The sequence below is a fragment of the Cyprinodon tularosa genome, unplaced genomic scaffold (genome assembly GCF_016077235.1).
Source record: "Cyprinodon tularosa strain WSP-4 unplaced genomic scaffold, ASM1607723v1 ctg463, whole genome shotgun sequence".
NCBI lineage: Eukaryota > Metazoa > Chordata > Actinopteri > Cyprinodontiformes > Cyprinodontidae > Cyprinodon > Cyprinodon tularosa.
In genome coordinates, this window is record NW_024039189.1 from 183,045 (window position 1) to 206,633 (window position 23,589).

Consider the following 23,589-nt stretch of genomic DNA (forward strand, 5'->3'; position numbering starts at 1 on the left):
TAAGTGTGTTATATTTTCCCCACATGGAGGGAAGTAACATCCATCCATCCATCCATCCATCCATCCATCCATCCATCCATCCATCCATCCATCCATCCATCCATCCATCCATCCATCCATCCATCCATCCATCCATCCATCCATCCATCCATCCATCCATCCATCCATCCATCCATCCAAAAATAACTCTTCTAAATTTTTTCCTAATATGTAAACCTGGTATGATTTGTTTATAAGGCCAAAGAATATTGTTGACAAAAACAAGAAATGTAATTGATTTAAACAAATGTTTCAGCCTTTTAAAACATTGCAACTTTAAATGAATGTTTAAAAGATATTCTTCCCATAAACTCTGTCAGGTGTAGCACTGGGGAAGTTGCCCGGTGGGGTGTGGCGGTAGTAACAAATTTATAGGTGTGACCATTGCCCTCTCCAATCCCACTGCCATCACTCCTCCCCCTGGGGGTGCCACATTAATTAAACCTCTTCCTGTTCATTGGCAACTGGTGCCTCTGGGTTAAGAAGATCATTGTGTCAGCAAGTTTATAAAATCACTGCTAGCGCTAAGCTACAGGGTTGTGTCAATTAATCAGAAAATCACTTGAGATCTCAAACATTTTTATAATTCAAATGTAAAAAAGGACAATTATGGCTTTTTCTGAATAAAAAACAAAGATTCATTTTCTGAATAGCACAGTAGACCGATAAGAAAGTATTTTTAATACAGTAATGGCAGCCTACTGAAAACTATCTCTAAGTACCGTGCACTGTTATCACAAAAATCTTTATCAAGGCATGTTTTGTACCAATTAATCAATCAGATAGCGGCTCTGCTGATGTGTTGGGGCGAACAGGTTTCTTCAGTAGAGGGATTTAGCTTAAGCATCTTGCTTTGCCGGTGTCTCTCATCCTTCTGTTGATAATACATCTTCATTCTCAGAGAACTTTAGATCTGTTAACCTTTGGCACTTTTAGAAGTAAAGGTAGATACCAGGTTTTGCTAAAAATAAAACAGGCCTGAAGGATTTTAACGTTTCCAGGTTGATGCTGGGCTGACTTTTAGCTTGGTAAAACACACTTTACCAACATGAACAAATTACACACATCCTCAAATCCTAATTTACTGTAGAAACTTCTCAATGGCCCCATTAATTACCCAATACAACACAAAAGTTAAACATTTGAAGATTAAATTTAGACATAGGACTGAAAGAAAGTAAATACGCCAGAGTGCACAAGGAAAGACAGAAGCAAAAATAAAACATAAACTAGAAGCTCAAACTTACCACAAATCCTAAACAGTATAATAAGATCAAAGACCTACAAATGTGGAGGTTGCTAGCCTTAAATACCAGCAAACACCCAGGCATAGATAAAAACCCAACTTTTGACACCTGTAAATTTACATATCACATTATATTTAGTTGCAGTTAGGTCTGTCAATCACTCTAATTTGCAATTAGTTGCATTAAGATCCAAGGTTAACTCATACAGTAGTTGATCAAAATTAATAATAGATTTTTTCAAATATTTTTTATTTAACTTAACAAAATATCTTGTTTTTAATATTCATTATAGCATCGGGTTGGATAAATACTTTTATGTAAATCTAGATTTATTATGATGGCAACAATGCCAAACATGATAGTCATCAAGAATATTCTGCAGAGAAACAAAAAAGCATGATTATGCATATACTTCCACACAAAATAATATTAAATGTCTAACTAAACAGAGGAAACTGATCTATCTGATCATAGAAAGCTCTGTTTTGGTGAGGATGACATTTCACCAGAGTCTGTAGAACTTCTGCATATTATTTAAATGAAAATGCTTTAAACTATTCAGTACAAAGAAAATTCAAAGTGCTTTACATGAATTAAATAATAGAATAGAAGGAAAATAAAAACAGAATAAAAGCAAGTAAAAATAAAAACAAAAAAAAAGCAGAAAGAAAAGCACATAAAACCGTATGACCCTAAATGTAAGCTGATACCTCAATTAACAGTTTAACTTCAACAGTCAAAGGCAGTTCTAAAAAAAAAAGGGTTTTAAGACTTTCAGCACGTCTTCTGGAAGTTTGTTTCAAATAAGTGGAGCCTAGGAACTGAATGCTACATTTCCATGTTTGGTTCTAGTTCTGGATGTACAGAGTAGGCTTGAACTAATCTAAATGAACAAATCTGTTATGTATTGAGGTGCTGATCCATAGACTAATAGAAAGATTTTAAAGTCTGTAAGTAATTCAGAAGCGGGCTGATGTGCTCTACGTCCTTAGTTTTGGTGAGAACACAGGCAGCAGGGTTTTGGATCAGCTGCAGCTGTCTGATGGACTTTTTAGGCAAATCTATGAAGACACCTTTGCAGTAGTCAATTCTACTAAAGATAAATGCATGAATTAGTTTTTCTAGGTCCTGCTTGGACATTAGTCCTTTAATCCTGGAGATGTTATTAGGTGATAAAAGGCTAAGTTAGTAACTGCCTTTACGTGCCTCTGAAGGTTCAGGTCTGAGTCCATGATGACACCAAGATGTCTGCCATAACCACTGGTTTCTAGCTGCAGTAGCTGAAGCTATGAGCTAACTCTGAATCTCTCCTCTTATGATGAAGATTATTACCTCAGTTTTGGTTTTATTCAGATTGAGATAATTGTGGTGCATCCATATATTGATCTGTTCAAAGCATCTAGCCAAAGCTCAGATGGGTTCATAGACACCTGGTGACATTGTGATGTAAAGCTGTGTGTCATCTGCATTGCTATGGTAACTAATATCTTGTTGTTTGCTGTAAACTGAGCTAAGGGGAGCATGTAAATGTTAAATAGGAGGGGCCTCAGAATGGAGCCTTGAGGTCCATGTGAGTTTTCTGGACTCGGTTTTAAAGTTCCATACTGACACATAAAGGTCAGAGTCCTTCAAGTGGAATTTCAATCAGTGAAGTCCTTTATAATAGAAGCCAACCCAGTTTTTCAGACACTGTTAGAAAATCAAGTGATCAACAGTATCAAACGCTGCACTGAAGTCCAATAATACCAGCTCTGTGGTTCTGCTATAGCCTCTATTAAAATGAATGTTATTGATCACCTTAATCAGAGCAGTTCTCAGTACTGTGGTTGTCTCAGAAACCTGAAAAAACTCATTTTTTTAATTAGAATAGGTGTAGCAGGCTGAACATGGAACAATTTCTCATATATTTCTTACCTCTGCATTAATAGTTTTTCATGGTTTTAATTTGTGTGAAGAAATTTTGTGTTTCTTCAGTAGTAAATGACTGCATGTGTGTATGCAGTCACTATAATGTATGTTTTCTAGGTCCTTTTGTCTACAGCAGTTAAACACTCTAAAAGTCCATCCTGTTTCTCTCCCCTCTGTGCACATCTTAGGCACCCAGTCTAGCTGTGTGCCTAAGATTGCACAGCTGATCTGAGTAATAGAGGTGGACAGGAGGCGGACCTCTTTGCCTAACTTTTTAAGAAGGTAAAAGAGTTCCAAAGGGTACGGAAGCATGCTCATTAATTGTGTACTGAAACAAATTACTGCTCTTTAAAGAAAATTGCATTATTATATACTTATGTGTTAACTTTTTGGGTTGTAGGTAGCTTTTTAAAATTTTCTTATTTCATGTTACCAAATAGTTCAACTCATCCCTCTATCTCATCTATCACATCATTTCCCCCTTTCTCACACCAGAGATGTCCATCTTTTTCTTGAGCAAATATTTTAGTATTTTATAACTTATATCTAATAACAAGCTTTATACATTTCTTAATAAGTTGTTATTACAATTACATTTATGATTTCTTATCAGCCTAGCCTTCTTTTAGTGCCCCACTCTCTCATCTCCTCCCAGTTCCTGACACTTAGTGCCCGGTGCGCGATGTTCGTTAACAGCAGTGGTGTCAAAAGTACACACATTTGTTACTTAAGTAGAAGTACAGATACTGCAGTTTAAAAACACTCTGGTAAAAGTTGAAGTATCAACTTGACCTCTTTACTCAAGTAAAAGTGAAAAAGTATGTGCTCCAAAAACTACTTAAAGTATAAAAGTATAAAGTAACCTTTAAAAAAAACAGCCAGATGCCACTATATGAATTATAAGCTACATTTTTCGACTATATGGAAAAAGTCTTTGAGTCAGGGCCAAGAATGAGGGAGGTCTTGTTGGTCATCTCCCAATATGCTGTATCCGACCTTTCAGACATTTCAACATCTTTTTCTGAATCCAACATTGTAGCATGGCATAGACAGTTCACGTTTGCAGTTTGAAGAACACCTGCTTGCTTCTGATGATTTCCTTTAGCTAACCATGTCTAACCAGTCTATGCTTTGCTATCTATATGACTCATCCAATTACACTGGTTTTCACTAGATGTGGATGGCGCCAATGATCTGCATTGGATGGTGCACATGACATGAAATAAGTTATTTATAAACATTAAACAAAAGCCTAGAGTAACGAGTAACGTTGTTTTAAAAATGTAATGAGTAGAAGTAGTAAGAAAAATAAGTAATGGAGTAAAGTATAGATACCTAAAAAGTGTACTTAAGTACAGTAATGAAGTATTTGTACTTCGTTACTTGACACCTCTGGTTGACAGCTTATGAAGAGCTACAAAATCATGAAAACATTTAAAAGAAAAGGCCTGAAGATCACGACCCAGAAAAATTCTTGAAATGGCCTTGCTTTACAACAGTTTGCCCCTAATTTAATTAGTCTGTGTACCTTTTTCGACACTTTTTCTTCCACCAAACCTTTCCCATTATTCGCCTTGGATAATGGAAATAGGACAATAGCAGACATACCAAGTCTCCCGGAATTCTCGCGGGTTGGATAAATTCTCCCGGATTTTAGACTATGGGAGGTGGTGTTTTTTTTTATGCGAGTGAGATAGAGCAGGCAATAATTTGTGCAACATGTGCGGATTAGAACTACTACGATTGCGCAGACAACAAGAGAGTGCAGGTTTGAGGAGGAGGTTGCTGGTGAAACCTATCTGTCAAAAGTCACCTAGTTGCCACTCAAAGCTGTGCATCCTGTGAAACGGCAGAGTTTGAATCCTCGATTAAAAAGCGAAAATATAGGACTAATTTTACAGCAGAATATACTTCTCATGATCTTTTTCACCGATCTGACCCACATGCAGGAAACCACTCAGAGAAATCAGGGGAAGGTTTAACAGGTTTTATTGAAAACAAGTTGATATGGGTCCAGTGTTACTCTGAGCGCTGGTGAACCGGCACTGGAAAGTGAGAAGGGAAGTTCAGTGTTTAGTTCAGGCTCAGTGGGAAATTTGAGCTGTGATTTGCAAAAGCAGAAACAGCAACTGGACTCCAGAAAATGTGTCCTTCCAAGAATCCAGTCGGTGTGGTATGATGCTCAAGACGATCCTTCCAGGGGGAGAAGGCCCAAATATCCAGTTTGCAGGATGACTTCCTGCCGAGAGGCAAAGACAAAAACAACAAGGTTAAGACTCAGGGAGACAAAAACTCAGTTGGACTAATCAAAACTCAGCTTGGCTAGAGTACCTAAAACTGGCAAACACTCTGGCATAAAGGTAGTGGCAGTGAGCAGCTTAAGAGTACTCAGGTAATGAGGTACCATCCGCAGGTGTGTAAAAGGGCCAACGAGAACCAGGCGCCACCTGGTGGTGGAGGGAAAAAAACACAAAAACACAACCCACACAAACTGGATTCCTAACAATACTAAGGTATATCCAACTCTAGTGAAGGTGAGGAACAGTGGCGGATCTAGACCAAATGCACCGGGGGGCCAGGAGGGGGCCAGTATGTTTTCATGGGGGCAGAGAAAAGCATAAATATAAAAAACAAGGAAAGGGATTCAAATATATTAGGAGAGATGCATAAAAAGAAATTTCTTTTCAGTTAGGTTAAATTAAAAATTCTATTCATTATGAGGTCGAAATACATTTATAATTTAGGAACACACAGTTTTTGTAGAAAACTACAGTTTTCTATAAGATCTTATTTAGAACTCAAGAAAAACTTAAATTAATCTGTAAAAATCAGAGCTTTTTTTATGTGAAAAACAATTCTGCAGATGATCCTATCTTAATACCAATGAAGCTATCACCGTATTGTTTTTGAATAATTAGTAAAACAGAATTTGTAAAGAAAAATTATTAAATAGATCCAAAGGACCTATCAGTAACCATGTTTATTCCAGTGCAGATCATCATTTGATTAGTATTATGTCTTCAGTACAGGGGCTATAACAGGGGCATCTCCCTGAAATGAGTTTTTGGAACTTGGGATGTCTGCAATAGTGTGATAACAGCCTATTTCTTGAAATGAACAGAATGAAGAGAAATATTCCTTTGTATGTAATAAATCTAAAATACCAGTTTCTTATTATGTTTTAAATTACTTCTATTAGATGTAATTACATTGAACAACATTTGTTTACAGCAGAACATCTTGTTTGCACTTGTTCCGTGTTCTTCCCCATGACCGCAGTCACCTTTACCAAGTTGTGTTTGTTTCTTGTATCCTGTGTTGTGTTTAGGGACTGGAACAGCGCAGACAGGTGTGTCATGTTTTAAATGAGCAGTAAAGCAAACTGCAACGCCTCAGCTGCAGGAGCTTCTTCCACAGAGAGAATACTGGGACAATACTGGGATAAATTTAGCTCAGGGACCCAGACGTTCATCGGTGCGGCTGACATGCCCGCGTGCTGTCATCCCGAACCCCAGCGCGTGCGCTAGTACAGTCCACTGCAGCTGACGTCACATCCAGCATGGCGGTCAAGGTGACTCCGTCAATATTTCTTTTTCAGAAATGAGATTAAAAAGGCATTTAAAGCGGCAGCGGGCTTTGAGCTTTCGGGTGCGGAGGACGTCTAATATGCGCGAACGTCTCGGCTTTAGAGCTTGAACGCAGCGGAGAGCCCTCCTCCCTTTTATTGCATTTATTAGCTCTGCATCCTGATAAATAGGCGCATCTCCCTGGCCTCAAGGAGACAACTGGAATAACAGAGATGTATTTCGAAACTAGTCAAAAAGACGCTTTAAATGGTTATTTTTGCTCGAGTCCTGCTGAGCCGTCTGCGTTAAAAATAACCAAAGCTGAAAAGTAACAAATCCAGTTAAACTGATGAAAAGTTGTCTATATGAATCTTAATTTCCAGACGTCGGTCAGTGTCCTCTGCTGAGGACTTGTTCTGACCTTAGACTTTTGTGTTACAGGTGCAAACCACAAGAAGAGCTGACCCCAATGAGCTGAAGTCTATTTTTTTAAAGGTAAGTTTGAGCTGTGCTTTAAGTGTAATCAATTTCTGTAATAAGTATAGATAAATGCAAAAATAAACAAATAATAAGCATGCATTGTGTGTCTAGGTTGTGTTTTTCTTTTATTTGTAGCGCCTGGTATTACTTTAACAAAGGTCTTACAAAAAAAGTTTTGAAAAGCTTTGGTTTCTGCTATATTGTAAAATGTGTAAATGTGCTGATTATCTAATGGAAGTCCCTCTAAAAGATTTAACTTTGGCAATATGGCTCTTTATCTGTCTTTATCGGTTTTTTATGATTTCTGTATCAGAGCAGGATATGCCCCTCAGTGTTGATGACCCTATAGTTGCTGGCTTAAGTTGTTTAATTTAATTGGTAGCCTAGTAAACTAGCCCCACTTTTGCCTGCGTGTGGTCTAGCCTCAATCAATGCCTCAAGCTGCATTCACACCGAACGCAGCAGGAGCAGCAGGAGCAGCGAGATTACATGCAAAGTTAATGGTTGAAGCGCGTCAAGGCGCATCAAAATGTCCCGCAGCGCGTTGGGAGCGTTCGAGCATCTGACGCGCTTGACGTGCCGCAAACGCGCTGCTGCTCGAGATGGAAAAATTTAACGTTTGCTGCCGACGCGCTGCATCAACCAATCAGAGAAGCTGATCCGGGAGCTGGCAGCGAGACAGACACATCGCTGATGATACAGAGCGCTATGATCATTCCTCTGAAACAGATTATTAACGCCTAAATTAACTTCAAATGCTGAAATCTGCCGGCAAAACATGTTCGCTTTTATTATCCTGGTGCCTGCAGTTTTGATTAGATGAAAACCACCTTCCAGCCGCCGAGGCGAACCACGAGGTGGTGACCGGGCCATAGGCTGCTGTTGAATGGGATTCCTACTGACAGCACACCGCCGGTATGTGGGGGTCTGAGCGGCTCCGACAGAAATAATAATGGAAGGCAGGATGGTAATCTGGGTGAACTGACTGCACTGATTAAGTTTTCAGGTGGATTTTCTCACTTAAAAACATATTAAAAATACTTTATTCGCACTGATCACAGCAAATATAGCTGCCAGGCAAAGAAGGGATAGGGTAGGTCCTCCCAACGCGCGTCAGACCCTCTTTTCGACAGTGCAGCCAGAGCAGCAAAGCTGCTTCAGCCACGTTTGAAAACTAAACTGGTACAAGCATCAAAAAGGAAGCAGCAGAAGCGTTTTTGCTGCCCTTGCTGCGTTTGGTGTGAATGCAGCTTCCGGCCCTAGAACTGGCGGGCCAATCACAACGCAGAGATGTGTTTTGAATATTCGGATGCAAAGCGGGCGGGGTTTTGAGGGCGGGACAACATAGCTCCGCGATGCTGGAGAAAGCACAACAAGGAAGATGGCAACAACTATTGAAACGTAGCATGCACTGTGGCAGCAGCAGCTTTCAATGGAGCGCTACATTAAAAGTTCAAAGTATATTTGAAAAACAACAATCTTCCAATGTGTCATTCATCGGGGCCAGACTAAATTACACATTTAATCTCTCATTTAGTCTGCTTTATCAGGCTAAGGAATTGGGGCTTCCTGTGATAATCCAGAAGGGAAAAAACCTGATATAAATTAAACTTTATTTCACAAAGACTCTCTAAAAAGCAAATACTTTACCCGGTCTGTGGGATATTTGCCAAATACAGTTTTTTTATTCCAACCATGATTGTGATAACAATTTTATTTTTATTTTCTTCTGTACTAATATGTTTGTACTAATATGTTTAATTGCTTTAATACCCTTGAATACTCTCCTGTCAGGAGTCCACTGTCACAGGACTTTATTTTTGCATGGAATGCTTCTAGGCTTTGTCCAAAACGTCTGTGTGATCATCTATGGTCACTAGACAATCAGATATAGGAGTAGAGCTCTCCTTGCAAAGCATTATGGGACTTGCAGTCACTGAGGAACGTTGTTGCCATAGACTGTCACTACCTAACAGTGGCAACAAATAACAATTCTGTAACAGTTTCTTCCCCACAGCCATCAGACTGCTGAACTGTTGAAAAACTCTAAATCATGGCACAGACTCTGCATCCCACTAATAACACCAAACCAAAACTGTTTTTCCCACCATGTTTTTTTTTCTCCCACATTGTTTACATTTGATCACTGCTGCAGCAATGGAACGTTTCATTTACTATCTGAAAAGCTCTACCAACAAAGATTTCATTTTGCAAACACACTGTGTATATTAAATGAAAATGAAAGTTGTCTAAGTCTATAACAAAGATGGTGCAGACACTGTACGGGGAGGCAAAGTCACGTTAACAACAGGAAGCGAAAAGTTGTGACCATCTGTCTGAACAGTCAGTTAACTGAGTTCACTATAAAGTCCACTATAAAGTCCCCAATCTATATAGTGAATAAGGGATTTAGGGGTTAGGGAGGACGTTTGGACACAGCCCTTGTTTTCTAGAAGACTACTTTTAGTTAGATGAATGAATCTGTGCTACCTACAACCGAGATAATCTACATTACTTCCTCCTAAAGGGCTGGACTGAAAAAAAAATTAGCATCTTAATAATGTTAAATGGAATGCCTCTACGATTTAGAATTGTGTGGGGTTTTTTTTTAAAGAAATTTGTCTGTTATGTAAATTTAAATAATAGTCCAACCCTAGCCTTTACTCTGTCAGTGAAAACACTCAAGGAAACCTCATCAAAGTCATTTTCAAAGGGTGCCATTCAAGTAAGTAACACTACTGCTTTCGTCATAAACCTGTAGATTTGTTTACCCTTTACATGCATATTGTTTAAAGTATAAACTTGTTCCTCAAAGGCTGAATGAATGCTAGAGTTTCTCACTGATTTGCAGTGTACGTCAGGTCTTTCTCTGATAGGCTAAAGTATTTTAATACTGTTTTCCACATTCATTGCATTTAACCGTCTCTAGCTGGAGAGATATTTTAAAGGTTTTTATAGACAAATCCTTTAATGGTAAGTGAAAACCAAACCAAAACAAAAAAGTTCCCTTGGCATTAAGCCCTCAGATTGTTTTTAGGGTGCAGCGGAAGGAGCTTATTCAAGGTCGTATTTAACTGAGAATCTCCTCTCTTTTCGTCATGTTTCTAAGTTTGCTTACTGCCTGTAAGTGTCTTGTTTGGAGTATAAAGTTGTTCCAGAAGGAATTGACTCTGTTTGAAAATGCAGGTCTCAACATCCCGTCACCCAGCTGTAACAGCGCTGCGTAATTTCAATGCATATTCAGGTGGAAGGGTTAATTATTCACTCTGACTGCCTGTATAATTTGATTAAGAACTACTTGAGGCCTACTGTGAGGGTGAATAGATACACAATTGTGATGGAGAAGCACGACATTGGATTGCTTGAAATTAATATTTTCACTGTGAAACATTAATTCAGCGGAGTGCATTGAATTGTAGCTGTGAAAACACTTGGAATTGGAGGGGTCTCCTCCTACGCCCTTGCTTTCTCTCCCTCAGCTTGGCTCAGACCCATGAGTGTGGCCTTTCTCCTGCCGGTTCATGCTCTCCTTCTGCTTCCAGAGCTATCTTGGTGCCAAACTTGAAACTCTACCCCAGCTCTATAAATGACTGTACATCTTAAAGCCCTGACTAAGATCGGGTTTTACCCCCAGTGATGGGGAGTGAAATATTTTAGGCTTAAAGGTTGATGCTATTATTTGAATTTTATGTATTTAAAGCAATAATATGGGAAAATAGAAGTTCAAAATCTTCTTTACAAATTCTTTAGACAGACTTAATTTGTGTTTATCATTTTTTTTAATGATTTTAAAAGTGGCCTTTGAAAAGGCAATTTTAGGAACTACAATAATATAACTGCTTCCCTTGAAACCACTTTCTTGGGTTAAATTTCACCAACCCTAACCAGCCTAATCTAAAGTTGATTAAAAGTAAAGTTAATGTAAATTATTGTAATAATTCAAGAACAAGTTATAATCACAAAAATTGATTTTTGTTTAAAGACCTTCAAAGCCATTTGTGTTTAATCTTAACCTGAATAGTGCCTAATAGGTCCCAGACTACCTGTATAAATGAAAGTTTAATGACTTCTAATAAAAGGAAACTTTTCACTCCATGACCCTTATTCAAAGTCCACTGACAGGAGGACAGCTAAAAGGCTTTAAAAAATGGTTGTGGGTTAGTCTAGTCAAAGTCTAAGCTTGTTTGCTTATGCAGCCCATAAATCTCCAGACATCCATATGATCAGACATTACTGACAACTGATCAACCGTATTACTTATTGGTTTAGATAAATAGTTTTCTTTCTTAAAATACCACCATCCGGACTAAAAAATCCCATCTGATAAAATAAAATTATCATTTTAAAAACGACTTTTTGCGTTTATTTGGGTTATCTTTGTTTGATATAAGAATAATTTTGGTTATCTGAAACATTTCAGTTCGAAACAGAAGTAAAAAAAAAAGCTTATATACCATTTTATGGCAAAGTAAATTTGAAAAATGCTACTACCACTGCTCAGAATACTCATTTGAAAGAAATATTGAGACAGAAAACATTTAAGAAAATAAAGACAAGCTGAGCTATTCCTTATTTCTTTGAATATGTCACCAGAGGAATGTTGGATAGGAAGTGTGTTTCTTGGAGGTTTGCTTTTACTTTCAAACAAAAGATTGAAACAAAAAGCTGACCCAAACATGTTGTTTTGTAGATGACTAACTGTATCTAAAGTGAAATTGACCTTTTTTTTTAACAGAACAGTCTGGAAAATACCTTAAAATAACAAAGGAGTGTGAATTAATATAAACAATTCAGTGTTATTGTAGCCTAAAGCGAAGCATGGTATAGATTTTAAATTCTCCATAGCTTGAGTGAAAGGAGATTCCTTTGTTCTTCTAAAACACAAAACCATGTTTTGACACAGAAAAGAGATCCCTATAGAGACAGAAAAGCTACTCAGCTTTCTGAGCGCACAGTGGAGTTTCTACCTTACAATTTCTCTGACTCAGACGACATGTCAATCCACACTCAGTGCTGTTTACAGCTCTGTGCATGTGCTCTCTCTGCAGTACGCCAGCGTGGTGGAGGATGGGGAGCATTACATGACCCCCAGAGACTTTGTGCAGAATTATTTGGGTCTGCACACTCAGCCTCAACACAACCCTAAAACTGTGGAGCTGATAGCTGGAGTGGCCGACACCACCAAAGATGGGTGAGTAAAGGTCTTGTGTTAGAGTAAGATGTTTTATATAATGTTCCTTATTCATAAAAACATTTTATACTTTTAATGTATCCATTGATATTGAGAGAGATGTTTTTTTTGATAGAATAGAATAGACAATCCCTTTATTGTCCCACAATAGGGAATTTCCGGTGTTTACAGCAGCAAAAAGATTATTAAAAAAAATGGTCACACAAATGTGGACCTTAGAACGTGTATAAGAATAACATAATAGTGATGACTTAAAAGATTACCAATTAGAAATACTGTACTGTAAAGTGCTTTAACAAAAAAAAAAAACACCGTGCACCTGCAGAATACATAGCCAATATACAGCTATGGACATTTTTACAGTAATGGATATTTGAAAATAGCAGCAACATCAGAGATGTGCAAAATGACAGCAGCATGTTATTTAACTGACTAATGTAGAAATTGTGCAAAATCAGCATGAATGTAACAACCTATTGAGGTTGTTGGGAACAGTGGTGGTTTTAGAGTCTTCCAGCTGCTGGGAGGAAGGATCTGTGATAACGCTCCCTGGTGTATTTAGGGTGCAGCAGTCTGTCACTGAAGGAGCTCTTCAGTTCAGCAACAGCTTCATGCATGGGTTGGGAGACACTATCCAACAGATATAATAATCTAGTTAGGATCCATTTGTTTTGTTCATAACATGCTCCAAAATTATAATTTCTTTTTTTTAATGTCAAACTGGATTTTTCATCTTTTTTTTTTCTAAAACCTTAAAGCACAAATCAGTTTACTAGTTTCAGTCTTTATGTAAACTCCAGTTTTGTCGAAAAAAATAATAATTTTACCGATTTGTTCAGTGTTTGCTGTACTATCGCCCTTTTTTCTGCATTACTTGATTATTCCATTGTCTCGCTGTTGCTCTGCTTTCAGTTGCCGCTTCATCCATCCCACTGCCCAATTTCGTTGAAGCAGCTATTGAATCATTGCAGACTGTCCCTGATTTAGTTCTTTATTTGATCACTTCCACAAGTCTTACTTTTTTCAGTCTGAAATTAAGTTCAGCCAATGCTCAATTTTCTTTATCATTTCTGCATCCAGAGGTTTCTATTAGTATGAGCAGAAGCGGCCTTTGAGTTCAATATGAAAGTAATAATTGTAAATAAATGCACATTTATTGAGAGATGTTGTGTCATATCCTATCTTTCATATAACAGATCCTAAAGTTGAAAAGAAGGTTTTATGTTTCAGATTTAAATCCTAAATAGTTACATTGACATTCAAAGTAAATCCTTCATATGTTAGTTGAACCACATCTTTCTCTGTTTTACATTTGAGCCATTAACACTACATATATGCTGAAGCAGCGCATCAACATGAGACATATAAAGTGAAAGACTGTGGATGATTAATCTTCTTAAAAAAAAAAGATACATTTTGTTTCATTGGTTTTAAACCCCATAGGGGTTTTTAACATAAACACAAGATAACATGGCTGAACATGTCCTCCTGCAGATTGTGTTTAGTTTAAGATAAGTGCAACTTGAATGCATCCAATTGTAGGAAATGATGCTGACAAAATCCAGAATGACTGAACCTGATTAGCCTGATGTTATATCTCTTAACTGTTTTTTTTTTTTATGCAACATCTGACACTTTATCTCTAATCAGCCTCCAGTAATCATACAAGCTTTGTGTTTGACGGACAGCATCTTATCCTCTCTGGTGAATGCATGCAGCAGGGCTTGCACCCTGTATTCAGAATGTGGCCCCTTTCTCTGCATTTCCTATACAACAGTCTGCTAACTAATTGATAGAACATCACATTAGGGTAATCAGAATGTCATCAAGAACACTTTAGACAATACTTTGTCCTTAAAATGCTTAAAGAAATGAAGATCTGACATGTTTAATATTTCAGGCAACTGAAAGAGAACCACCTGCTGGTTTAGATTTGTGTTGTATTTTTTTACCTCACAAAAAGGTTTTATTTTTCTATGATAAAATGGTTCAACTTCCTTGTTTGATGTCATTACAGATAAAAAAAAAAACACATTAAAGCTGGGCTACAGTACCTAGAGCCTGTTGTATAATTATCTGATACCGTAAATGAACCTTGGGTTAAAATATTCTAACAATTTCACTCCCCACAGATAAAAACAACATTAGTGTTAACAATTAGTCACTTTAATATTAAATTAATCCAATGTTGTCTTTTTTTATTTTTTTATTTTTTTTACCTCTGCTGCCAGTATTGCTAAGTGTATTTGGTTTTATTAAGTTTTTCTTTTTTTTGTGACTTGACGGGCAGTAAAGTCTCTAATTTTCTTGTTCTTTTCATTGAGATTGCCTCTGTTCTTTCTCATCCAAACAGATTGATCTCTTTCCAGGAGTTTCTGGCTTTTGAATCAGTTCTCTGCGCCCCGGATGCCCTCTTCATAGTAGCCTTTCAATTGTTTGACAAGAATGGCTCAGGAAACATCTCGTTTGGTACGTACATGGTATCGAACCTGCTGAAAGTAGTCCAGACACTGTTTTCATCTTTTATTTTTTGTGCTCTCCAAACCTTATCCCCATCCACACTGCTGTAGGAGCTAGAGAAGCATTTCATACAGCTATTTTTAAGAATGTTAATCCTGTATAATTTTCAGGGTAGTTGAAAGTTTTAAGCAATTTTTTTGCACATCCTGGAGAGTCTGGAATTTGGTTTAAGCATTTTTAAGATCTTCAAAAGTATAGACAAAGAATTAAAACTTTTCAAAAGTATTTCCAGACTCCATTTGGTGTCCCTAAAAGCTAAACTCTTTCCCTCGACTGTCTTTCTTTGTCTTCCTAATCCTTATGTGTTTTTTTTTTTTGGGCCTTTCTTCCGGATCAAAGTGTATCCACTGTCTAACTTTCTTTCTAGTTCTTCTTCCTTGCATCCTTACTCACTTACTGCTATCGTCACTTTATCTCTTACCTTTCCTTCCTACTAACTTTCCTTTCTCATGTTCCTTCTCATGTCTTTGTTCAGTCATTCCTTGCTTTTTCATTTTCTTCCCAGTGCACATTCTTCCATCCTTTCATCCGTTTTTCTGCTGTCCCTTCCTTTTTTCTTTACCATGCTTTTTTCTTTCCCGTCTTTGTACCTTTTCAAATGTTCCCCCTTGTGACTTTCCCTTTTCTCTACATTTGCTGTCTTTCCCTCTTTACTCTCTGTCTTAAGTCTTTTCTTCTTTCATTGTCTCTTGTTTTGTTTGTTTCCTCTCCTTCTTGTGTTCTTCCTTTTGTGACTCAGTGTTGTTTCAAAGTTCAAAATTTAAAGCACAGCCCCTGTAGAAAAACGCTACATTTATTGATTTAAACTGAATTTTGATGTGACTCTTTTAAGATTCCCAGAAGGGACTGAATGCTCTACAGGTCTGCAATTTCTGCATGAAAAATGAGTAGGGAGTCCTTTTAGTAAAATACTACATTATACCAAGCGCCTTTTAAACAGGCTCTGCTTAGACTATTTATTTAGAAAATTAAACATAAATAAAACCAGAGCTTCAGTTTTTCTTTAAACTAAACTTTATAAAATGCATGTCTAATTGCGGGCAGTATCTTAATGCTGAAATGGGTTATTTTAAACACAGTTTTTCTTGTACTTTGACTATTACCATTAAGGCTACGTCACATTAACACCATATGGGCACAATAAGTATCTTGTGAAAGGTCACAAGACTCCTTGGCTTCTCTGTTTGACCTTTGGAAGGACAGTGTTAGGTTCTTAAAGGTCCAGGCAGCTCAAAATGAGCTCGTCTTTCAGGCCAAATTGCACAACCGGCAAGGTCGATTCCTGCCTTGATCTGCTTCGTTCCCCAACTCACCAATCTGGTCTGGGAACTCCTTCCACTGCCAAAGCAGAGGTGTGCAGAACCACATCAACTTCAAGCACCAGGCCTACCAAGGGAGTCTCACAATTTCCTTGGCAGATTTTATGTGATTAGGATCATTAGAAGTTTTGACATTATAACTGCTTGTTGCATTTTTATAATTTTGTTGTTTCATAAGCCACTCAATGCTTTCCAGAAAACGTCCGAGACATCTTCAGCCAGACGACAGTGCATCACCACATTCCCTTCAACTGGGACTGTGAGTTCATCAGGCTGCATTTCGGCCATGAAAGAAACAAGAACCTCAGTTATTCAGAGTTCACTCAGTTTCTGCAGGTAAACATTTTATCCCAGAGTTTTTTTCTTTTTGTATTATTATAAATATTAAAATATATTGTTGATGGATAAAACTCCAGTCGTATAAAAATAATATTGTCGAAACTATTTTCAGTAGGATTTAATGAATTTTTGAGTCTGATCAACAATTAGAGCCAATAATGTCCATTGCATTTTTAACACAAGAGGCTGTTTTTTAACTTCCTGATTTCATCATTCATAGAATCTCATATGTGCATAAAGACCTTTCCATCTCTAAGATTATTTTAATTTCAGTCGATAGCATGACAGTTTGGATTAGGGCTTTGTCTGAAGCCACAGCTGAAGAAAGAGTTGAGCCAAAATGGCTAACTTTACTGGATTATTTACATTGTGAACCTCACCTGTAGCCCTTAGCCATAGATCAAGATCACATCTGAAATGAGCTTCCTCCTAACCGTGGCCTAATTCTGCTTGAAAGATGGATCTCGTCATCCTGCAGAGGCCAGTAATAAAGCGATTGTCCCTCCAGTGGAAATTTCAGAAAATGTTCATTGGGGTGGCCAGGCAGGGATCAATGTGCTCTTAGGGATGGACCAATAGGCACAGAAACCAGTTCAGAGTCAAACAATTCTGATCACATTAAACCTACAGGAAAATGAACGTTCACAACATCTATATTTTCTTAATAAATTACTGAAGACCAACCAGATTTACATGCAGTCCTTGCTAATAAAGCTACACACATATTTTTTAGACATTTATGCATTAATTTATGGTTATATATAATCTAATAATAGATTAAGTATTAATTAAGTAGTTCTTTATAATTACATAAAAGATTTCAAGATGACTGCCGGGACAAACTGTCCAGCATAAAACATAAAAATAAAAGGGTATAAATTCTGTATTATGCTTGACTTAGCTGCTCTGTTCTGATGTTGCAATCTAGAGAACAGCTTCGCTTTATTTGCTTTGATGAGTTGGAAAAAAATAGTTTAGCACATTTTTGAGCAGAAAAGTCCAACCTCAAAATGTTATCTGTGCACTCAGATAATCAGGATTATGATTAGGGATGGGGATCGTTAATATTTATTGATATCGATACCTTTATCGATACTCCTTATCGATCCGAGTCTTTATCGATACCACCATTGATACTTTTCTGTTATTTGGTGGAAAGACGATGCAACAATATTTTTTTAACAGAACTGGTATTGCTTTTATTGCTTAACAAGTGAGCATAACAAAAACGTTTCTAGCCTTCAATAAACATGGCTAATGTAATAGGCCACTTCGAAATGACATAAAACTAACTAGAATATATTTTCACAATTGTTGGTTAATGTATTGTCTACTGTCACTTTTCATCATGTTTTTAGTGATTAGGAAAATATTTAACAAATAAATAATTGTATTTTAAATTAAATGTAATTTTTAATAAATGTTGGCATCAGTAGTGTAATTATATATTCTAAAATAATTAGAGCAATATACAACTGTATTACTCATGTTTCTCACCAAAAACTAAATTTCCCTTTTCTTTACGTTACACTTGAACGCATCATGATAACCTAATTGTCGTTTTACTGAGCCAATCTGAACACATCATCACGCAGCACGTCTGAAACTTTATTTACTTTTCAAGCTAACTAGCTTGTATGCTTCCGATTACAAGACGGATTTCACAATTACTATTTTTAACTGACCGGACAAGCTACAAAGTCTGTGTGCGCGCTTACCAGTGGTACTCTGAGTGGATGATGAAGACGGGCCCGACTGTGGTGCGGCGGCAGCCGCAGGAGGAGGAGGAGTCTTTTCCGTTCAGCCAGTCTCGAGTCGCGAGCAAAGTTAAGTGCCAGACTTCACTTGTTTTACTTTTAATATCTGTTTGCTTACAATTTCATTCCAAAATATTGGTGTACATGCTGCAGTGATTGGATTGATTAGATTTAAATGCTGTGACGCGACTCGGGGGACACACAATTATGTTACAGGACCTCCGGGAGAAAAAAAACAAAAAAAAACGACCAGACTCGATAGTGGTATCGATAAGCCCAAACGTTATTGATTTTCGGGTTTTGAAAAAAGTGGAACCGGGTCCTTGATGGAACTGGGTTTCGATCCCCATCCCTAATTATGATCCTACAAAAATATTCTGTTCTTCACCACAGTTCAGAAGGAAAATCTTTTAGTGGAGTAATAATGATCAAAACTCCTTCTCTTTTCCTTGATTATAAAAAAAAAAAACATTCTCCTAGCTTTTTAAACCCTTTTCTATTTATTAATTTTCCACACGCCAACGCATGTAGCTGCAATTTATGTGTCTGAGAAAACTTCTGGATTATGTTTACTGCAAAAGTTTATTTTTGAACTCCAGAATCTAACCCTGGGACGCCCTAATGCTCAGATGCGCCGCTGGACCTCTCGATGCTGCTTAATGCCATCTTCTATTGACTTTGCATGTTAATCAGATGCTTTAAAGCCCAGAACCCGTTTTTTCTGAATGCACCATAAGTCATCTTTAATTGTGGTATATTGTTAATATTTACTTGCTGTATCTTTTTTGTCCATTTTTAGGCAACATCACTTTAAAATGTCAAAGTATGAGATTCTACATGAGAGTTTCACTGCTGCCCACCTCTGGTTTAAATGAGAGCTGCTTGTTCCAGAGGTGGTGAATTACATCCACTTGATAAATCACCTGGTAGTTCTGCTTGACAGAATACATATGTCCCATTTGGCTTGAGAGCGCCTTGGGATTCCCCCAGAATGATCTAATGAGGGTCATGGGAGACTTTAGACTTTAGAAAGATTTTATTTGTCATTTTATTACCCAAGTGTAAAACAAAAAGAAATTTATTTTGGAAACAGCTCACTGGACAGTTTCATCTTTTAAAAGTGCAACCTTGAAAAATAGTAAAAAACGACTGTAAATTTACAGTTCTAACTTTTTTAGAGCAGGACATCCTCATTTCACTCTAGCATCTTTTTACTCACATGACCTGATCCCAAAATGAGACAAACCAATGGTTGGGTTTTAGTGTAATTTATTGTTAAAAATAAGATTTCCACAATACATCTGCATTCATAACATTTTAATGATGTTTTGTAAAATTTGTACAACCCCCATCAAAGAGGTTTTTTTTCGGATAGTTTTTGTGTTTGTCTGTCTGTGTACAGGATAACTTGAAAAGTTATGAACATATGTTAATGAAATTTTTATCAGCGGTGTCTCTCATCCCAAGGAACAATCCATAAGGTGTTGGTGATGATCCAGATCATAATCTGGATACAAGATTCTCTAACATTGTGAGATAGGGATATTTGGCGGAACAAGCAGTTCCCCACTAAACCAGAGGGTGGCAGCACTGACTATTGACAGTCTCAGTATTGGATTTATTTGTATGATACAACTGCAAATAAGTATTTGAACACCTGAGAAAATCAAAGTTAATATTTGGTATAGTAGCTGTATAAAAGGCTCTGACATTCCTGTATTTTATTTTGTAATATTGGTTTAGTTTACTCTAGGAAGTGACGTAAGCCTCAGTTTAGTGCTGCGCCACCGCTCAGGAAAGTAGTTTTAATATACTTTCAGTTTCAGTTTGCTTGACATGTGAGACCGCATTCTTGGTGAAGTTCTGATAAGTGATGCTCCGAGTGTTAAGTTGATGACAGAACGTAAGTTATCGCACCTAGCTTGCTGTTTGTTTATTCTAGATTCAGTTGTTATATGTGTAAGCCAGAGATGGCAAAAGTACTCACTTTCCGTACTTGAGTAAAAGTACAGATACTTGTGTTAAAAAATACTCTGGTAAAAGTGGAAGTACTGATTAAACTACTTTACTCAAGTAAAAGTAACAAAGTACAGGCTTGTAAATTTACTTAAAGTATAAAAGTAAAAGTAGAAACCACTTTTTTCATGCCGTTGCCTACATTTTAAATGGATGTCTGCCAATAGGACTAGATCTCCGTTGTGTTCATTTTCAATCATCTCGTCGTCCATGCTACTATGCTAACGCCACCACCACCAAGCTGCAATGATTTGCCGCCAATGAATACCGCCGAATCTGTCGATTCATCTAGTAGCGGTGCGTCAAATGCAACGTAGATTCCCATCCAATTAGATTGAATTTGGTATTGATGACGTGAAAAATAATAACGGTAACTCCATTGAAATGATTCAAAACTAAAGTAACGAGCCAATTTTTTAAAATGTAAGGAGTAGAAAGTACAGATATTTGTGTAAAAATGTAAGGAGTAGAAGTAAAAAGTCGCCATAAAAATAAGTAGTAAAGTAAAGTAAAATTATCAGAAAAATCTACTTGAGTACAGTAACGAAGTATTTGGACTTCGTTACTTCCCATCTCTGGTGTAAGCTACGAGAGGACGGGTATTTGATATTGCAGGGGTCTGAGCGCTGGAAGTAAGTTGAATCAGCTTGGCCCTCATAGGTTTACTATACTTTGGCGCCATCATGTGGCTGAATAAAATCCCTGCATAATGGTGGCAGCTGACAGCGCATGCTCTTAATAATGCTGCAATAACTCAATGAAAATAAAACAGATACAACCGAAATGCAGTTAAATAGTGTTTAAGTACATTTTATGTTCAACTGAGTCGAAGGGCTGTTTGTGTTCGTGTTTTATCATAGAGGCTTCGCCTAATAATGTAACCTTTATGTGAATTGAGTTACTTATATTTCGTGGATTTACATGCAAGTGGATGGTTAAGTTTATTCCTTATTGGATATTTAATTGAGTGTATTAGTTAAACCTCTGGTCTTGTAATATGTTAGCCTCATGGCAATTTATTTGTTATTACAGACTGCTGGCAACACTGAGCATCACGACAAATAAACCAGCTCACATCCAAAGTGGAGTTTGATCTCGTGTCCTCTTTCCTGTATCCTGACCGATACACCATCCGGTTGGCTACAAAATACCTGAGAACCTATCCTAATTAACATTGGTCCTTCGAGCCGGATAGAAGCTATCAGGATGGAGCCAGACAGAGCGACATTCCCTGATGTGAGACCTAAACGGCAGTCACGCCGACCAAGCCGATTTGATGACTTTGAAGTTGAGTATGCACATCATTCCATCCGGGAAACGCCACGTTGGGAAATTCCCCCGCCTATCCCAAGACACGTGGAACACCAACCTGAGTATAGCAACGCACCACCTTTCTACGGTGATAGTGATGTAACCTGCCCTCCTACTTCTCCTTGGCTGGAGAGAAGTGCACAAGGGAGGAACTATGGGAATCTCACACCTGAACCTTCCCCCTACAACCTGTGGGAGTTCCCCATCCAACCCCCTCACACAAGATTTAGAGCTTTGCAGGCAGAAAAAGAGAAGCTACTTCAATCACAGGAAGTTCTACAGGAGGGCCTGAGAGAACTTAATGAAGCGAGGAGTGATATCAAAGCGCTGATTGAAGCTGCCCACTCACTGAGAAATGATATGGCTCAGCTGGCTGCTTCAAAATATACCATGTATCAGCCCCCTCTGAGTAGCTCAGAAAGGGTGTACACCACCACCACTAACACAGGGCCAATTAAAGATGAAGATGAGGAGGAGTGGCCTGATCCACCTCCATGGCCTGAACCTGGAGAGGAGCTGCTCACATGATTCTCCAAACTAAAAGTTGAAGAACAGTATTCAGGTTATGGCTTACAGTACTACCCTCCGCCTGATACAGCCTCTTCGCCCCTTAGATCCTTTCTGCCGACACGCATGCCTCAGACTCAGGAGCGTAGAGGAAACGCGTTCTACGCTCCTCCACAAAATCCTGAGCCATCCTCAAAGTGGACACCAAGAAATGCAGGTCTGCTGCAACCAAACCCTGTTCAGGCTAAACCCCCTACATCAGTCACAGGGGCAGCACGTGAGATGCCGAACTGGCATGATTCAGCCCCACCTCTTTCATCTGAGATGGTATATAGGGGGCCTAAACCCACGATCCCCAAGTTTATCCATCCAGATCCTACTGAGTTTGCCAGGCTCCGAATGGCCCTGGAGAACCTACTCCCTCCTAACGCAACCGAACTCTTTAAGTATCAAATCCTTGTGGATCATCTTAAGTTTGATGAAGCTCGACTAATTGCGGACGCTTATCTGAATTCACCAAAGCCTTATACTGATACCATGGCTGCCCTCCATGATAAATTTGGACAACCTCATCAGCTTGCTTTAAGGAAAATTGCAAGTGTCCTAGATGGCCCAGAAATAAGGAGAGGTGATATAGTAGCTTTCCAGAGGTTCTCTCTCCAGGTGCAGTCACTAGTTGGTCTGTTGCAAACATTGGGACCTGAGGGAGAAGTGGAACTGAATTGCGGCTCTCACGTTGCCCGCCTGATAAGCAAGCTCCCTCCAGAGCAAAGAGCTGACTTTCGTCGACATCAGTTCAAACAGCCTGGCACCACCTACACCCTCCATGACTTATCTGAATGGCTTCGTCTAGAGTCATGGTGTCAAGGGTTTGATAGCCAAGCTGGTGGGAGGGGTAACAGAGAGCAGACCTGCAGAAAGGCGGATGCCTACCCCTTCAAACAGACTGTAACGGTCCTGCATAATGTGAAAGGATCCTCAGAACAGACTTCCTTGCTAACAAAGGAGAGTCGAGCTAAAGGGACAACTAAGAGCAAAGCTTATTGTGCCTATTGTGAGAGCACAGAACACTATTTCAGTCAATGTGATGGTGTGGCTAAGCTCTCCAAAGACGAAATAAAGAACTGGATTCAAGTCAACAAACGATGCTGGCGTTGTGCCCGAAATCATCAAGCTGCTCAATGTACACTAAAGAAACCCTGCAGCATTTGCCAGGGAAAACACCTGCTGGCTCTTCATGAGGTAAATGTCAGAACCGAAAGATACGACATGGGCGTCTCTGCAAAGGAAGAAAGTTGCCTTACCAATTCAGCGTCAGGTTCCCTCTACTTAGATCGACATGGGGTCGGCCATCGTGTTCTACTCAAGATTGTACCTGTGGTTCTACGT

General features: G+C 38.3%; 1 protein-coding gene across 1 annotated transcript in view; it reads left to right on the forward strand.

Moving 5' to 3' along the window:
* Positions 1–6,596: 6,596 nt before the first annotated feature.
* LOC119793894 (calcium-binding mitochondrial carrier protein Aralar1-like) overlaps positions 6,597–23,589 on the forward strand; it is a 42,582-nt gene continuing 25,589 nt past the window's right edge. Inside the window, exons 1-5 of the mRNA XM_038301182.1 lie at positions 6,597–6,765; positions 7,202–7,255; positions 12,289–12,431; positions 14,785–14,900; positions 16,467–16,606. Coding sequence (XP_038157110.1) covers positions 6,754–6,765; positions 7,202–7,255; positions 12,289–12,431; positions 14,785–14,900; positions 16,467–16,606 — 465 coding nt within the window. The 5' untranslated portion in view covers positions 6,597–6,753. The remainder of the gene's footprint in view (positions 6,766–7,201; positions 7,256–12,288; positions 12,432–14,784; positions 14,901–16,466; positions 16,607–23,589) is intronic.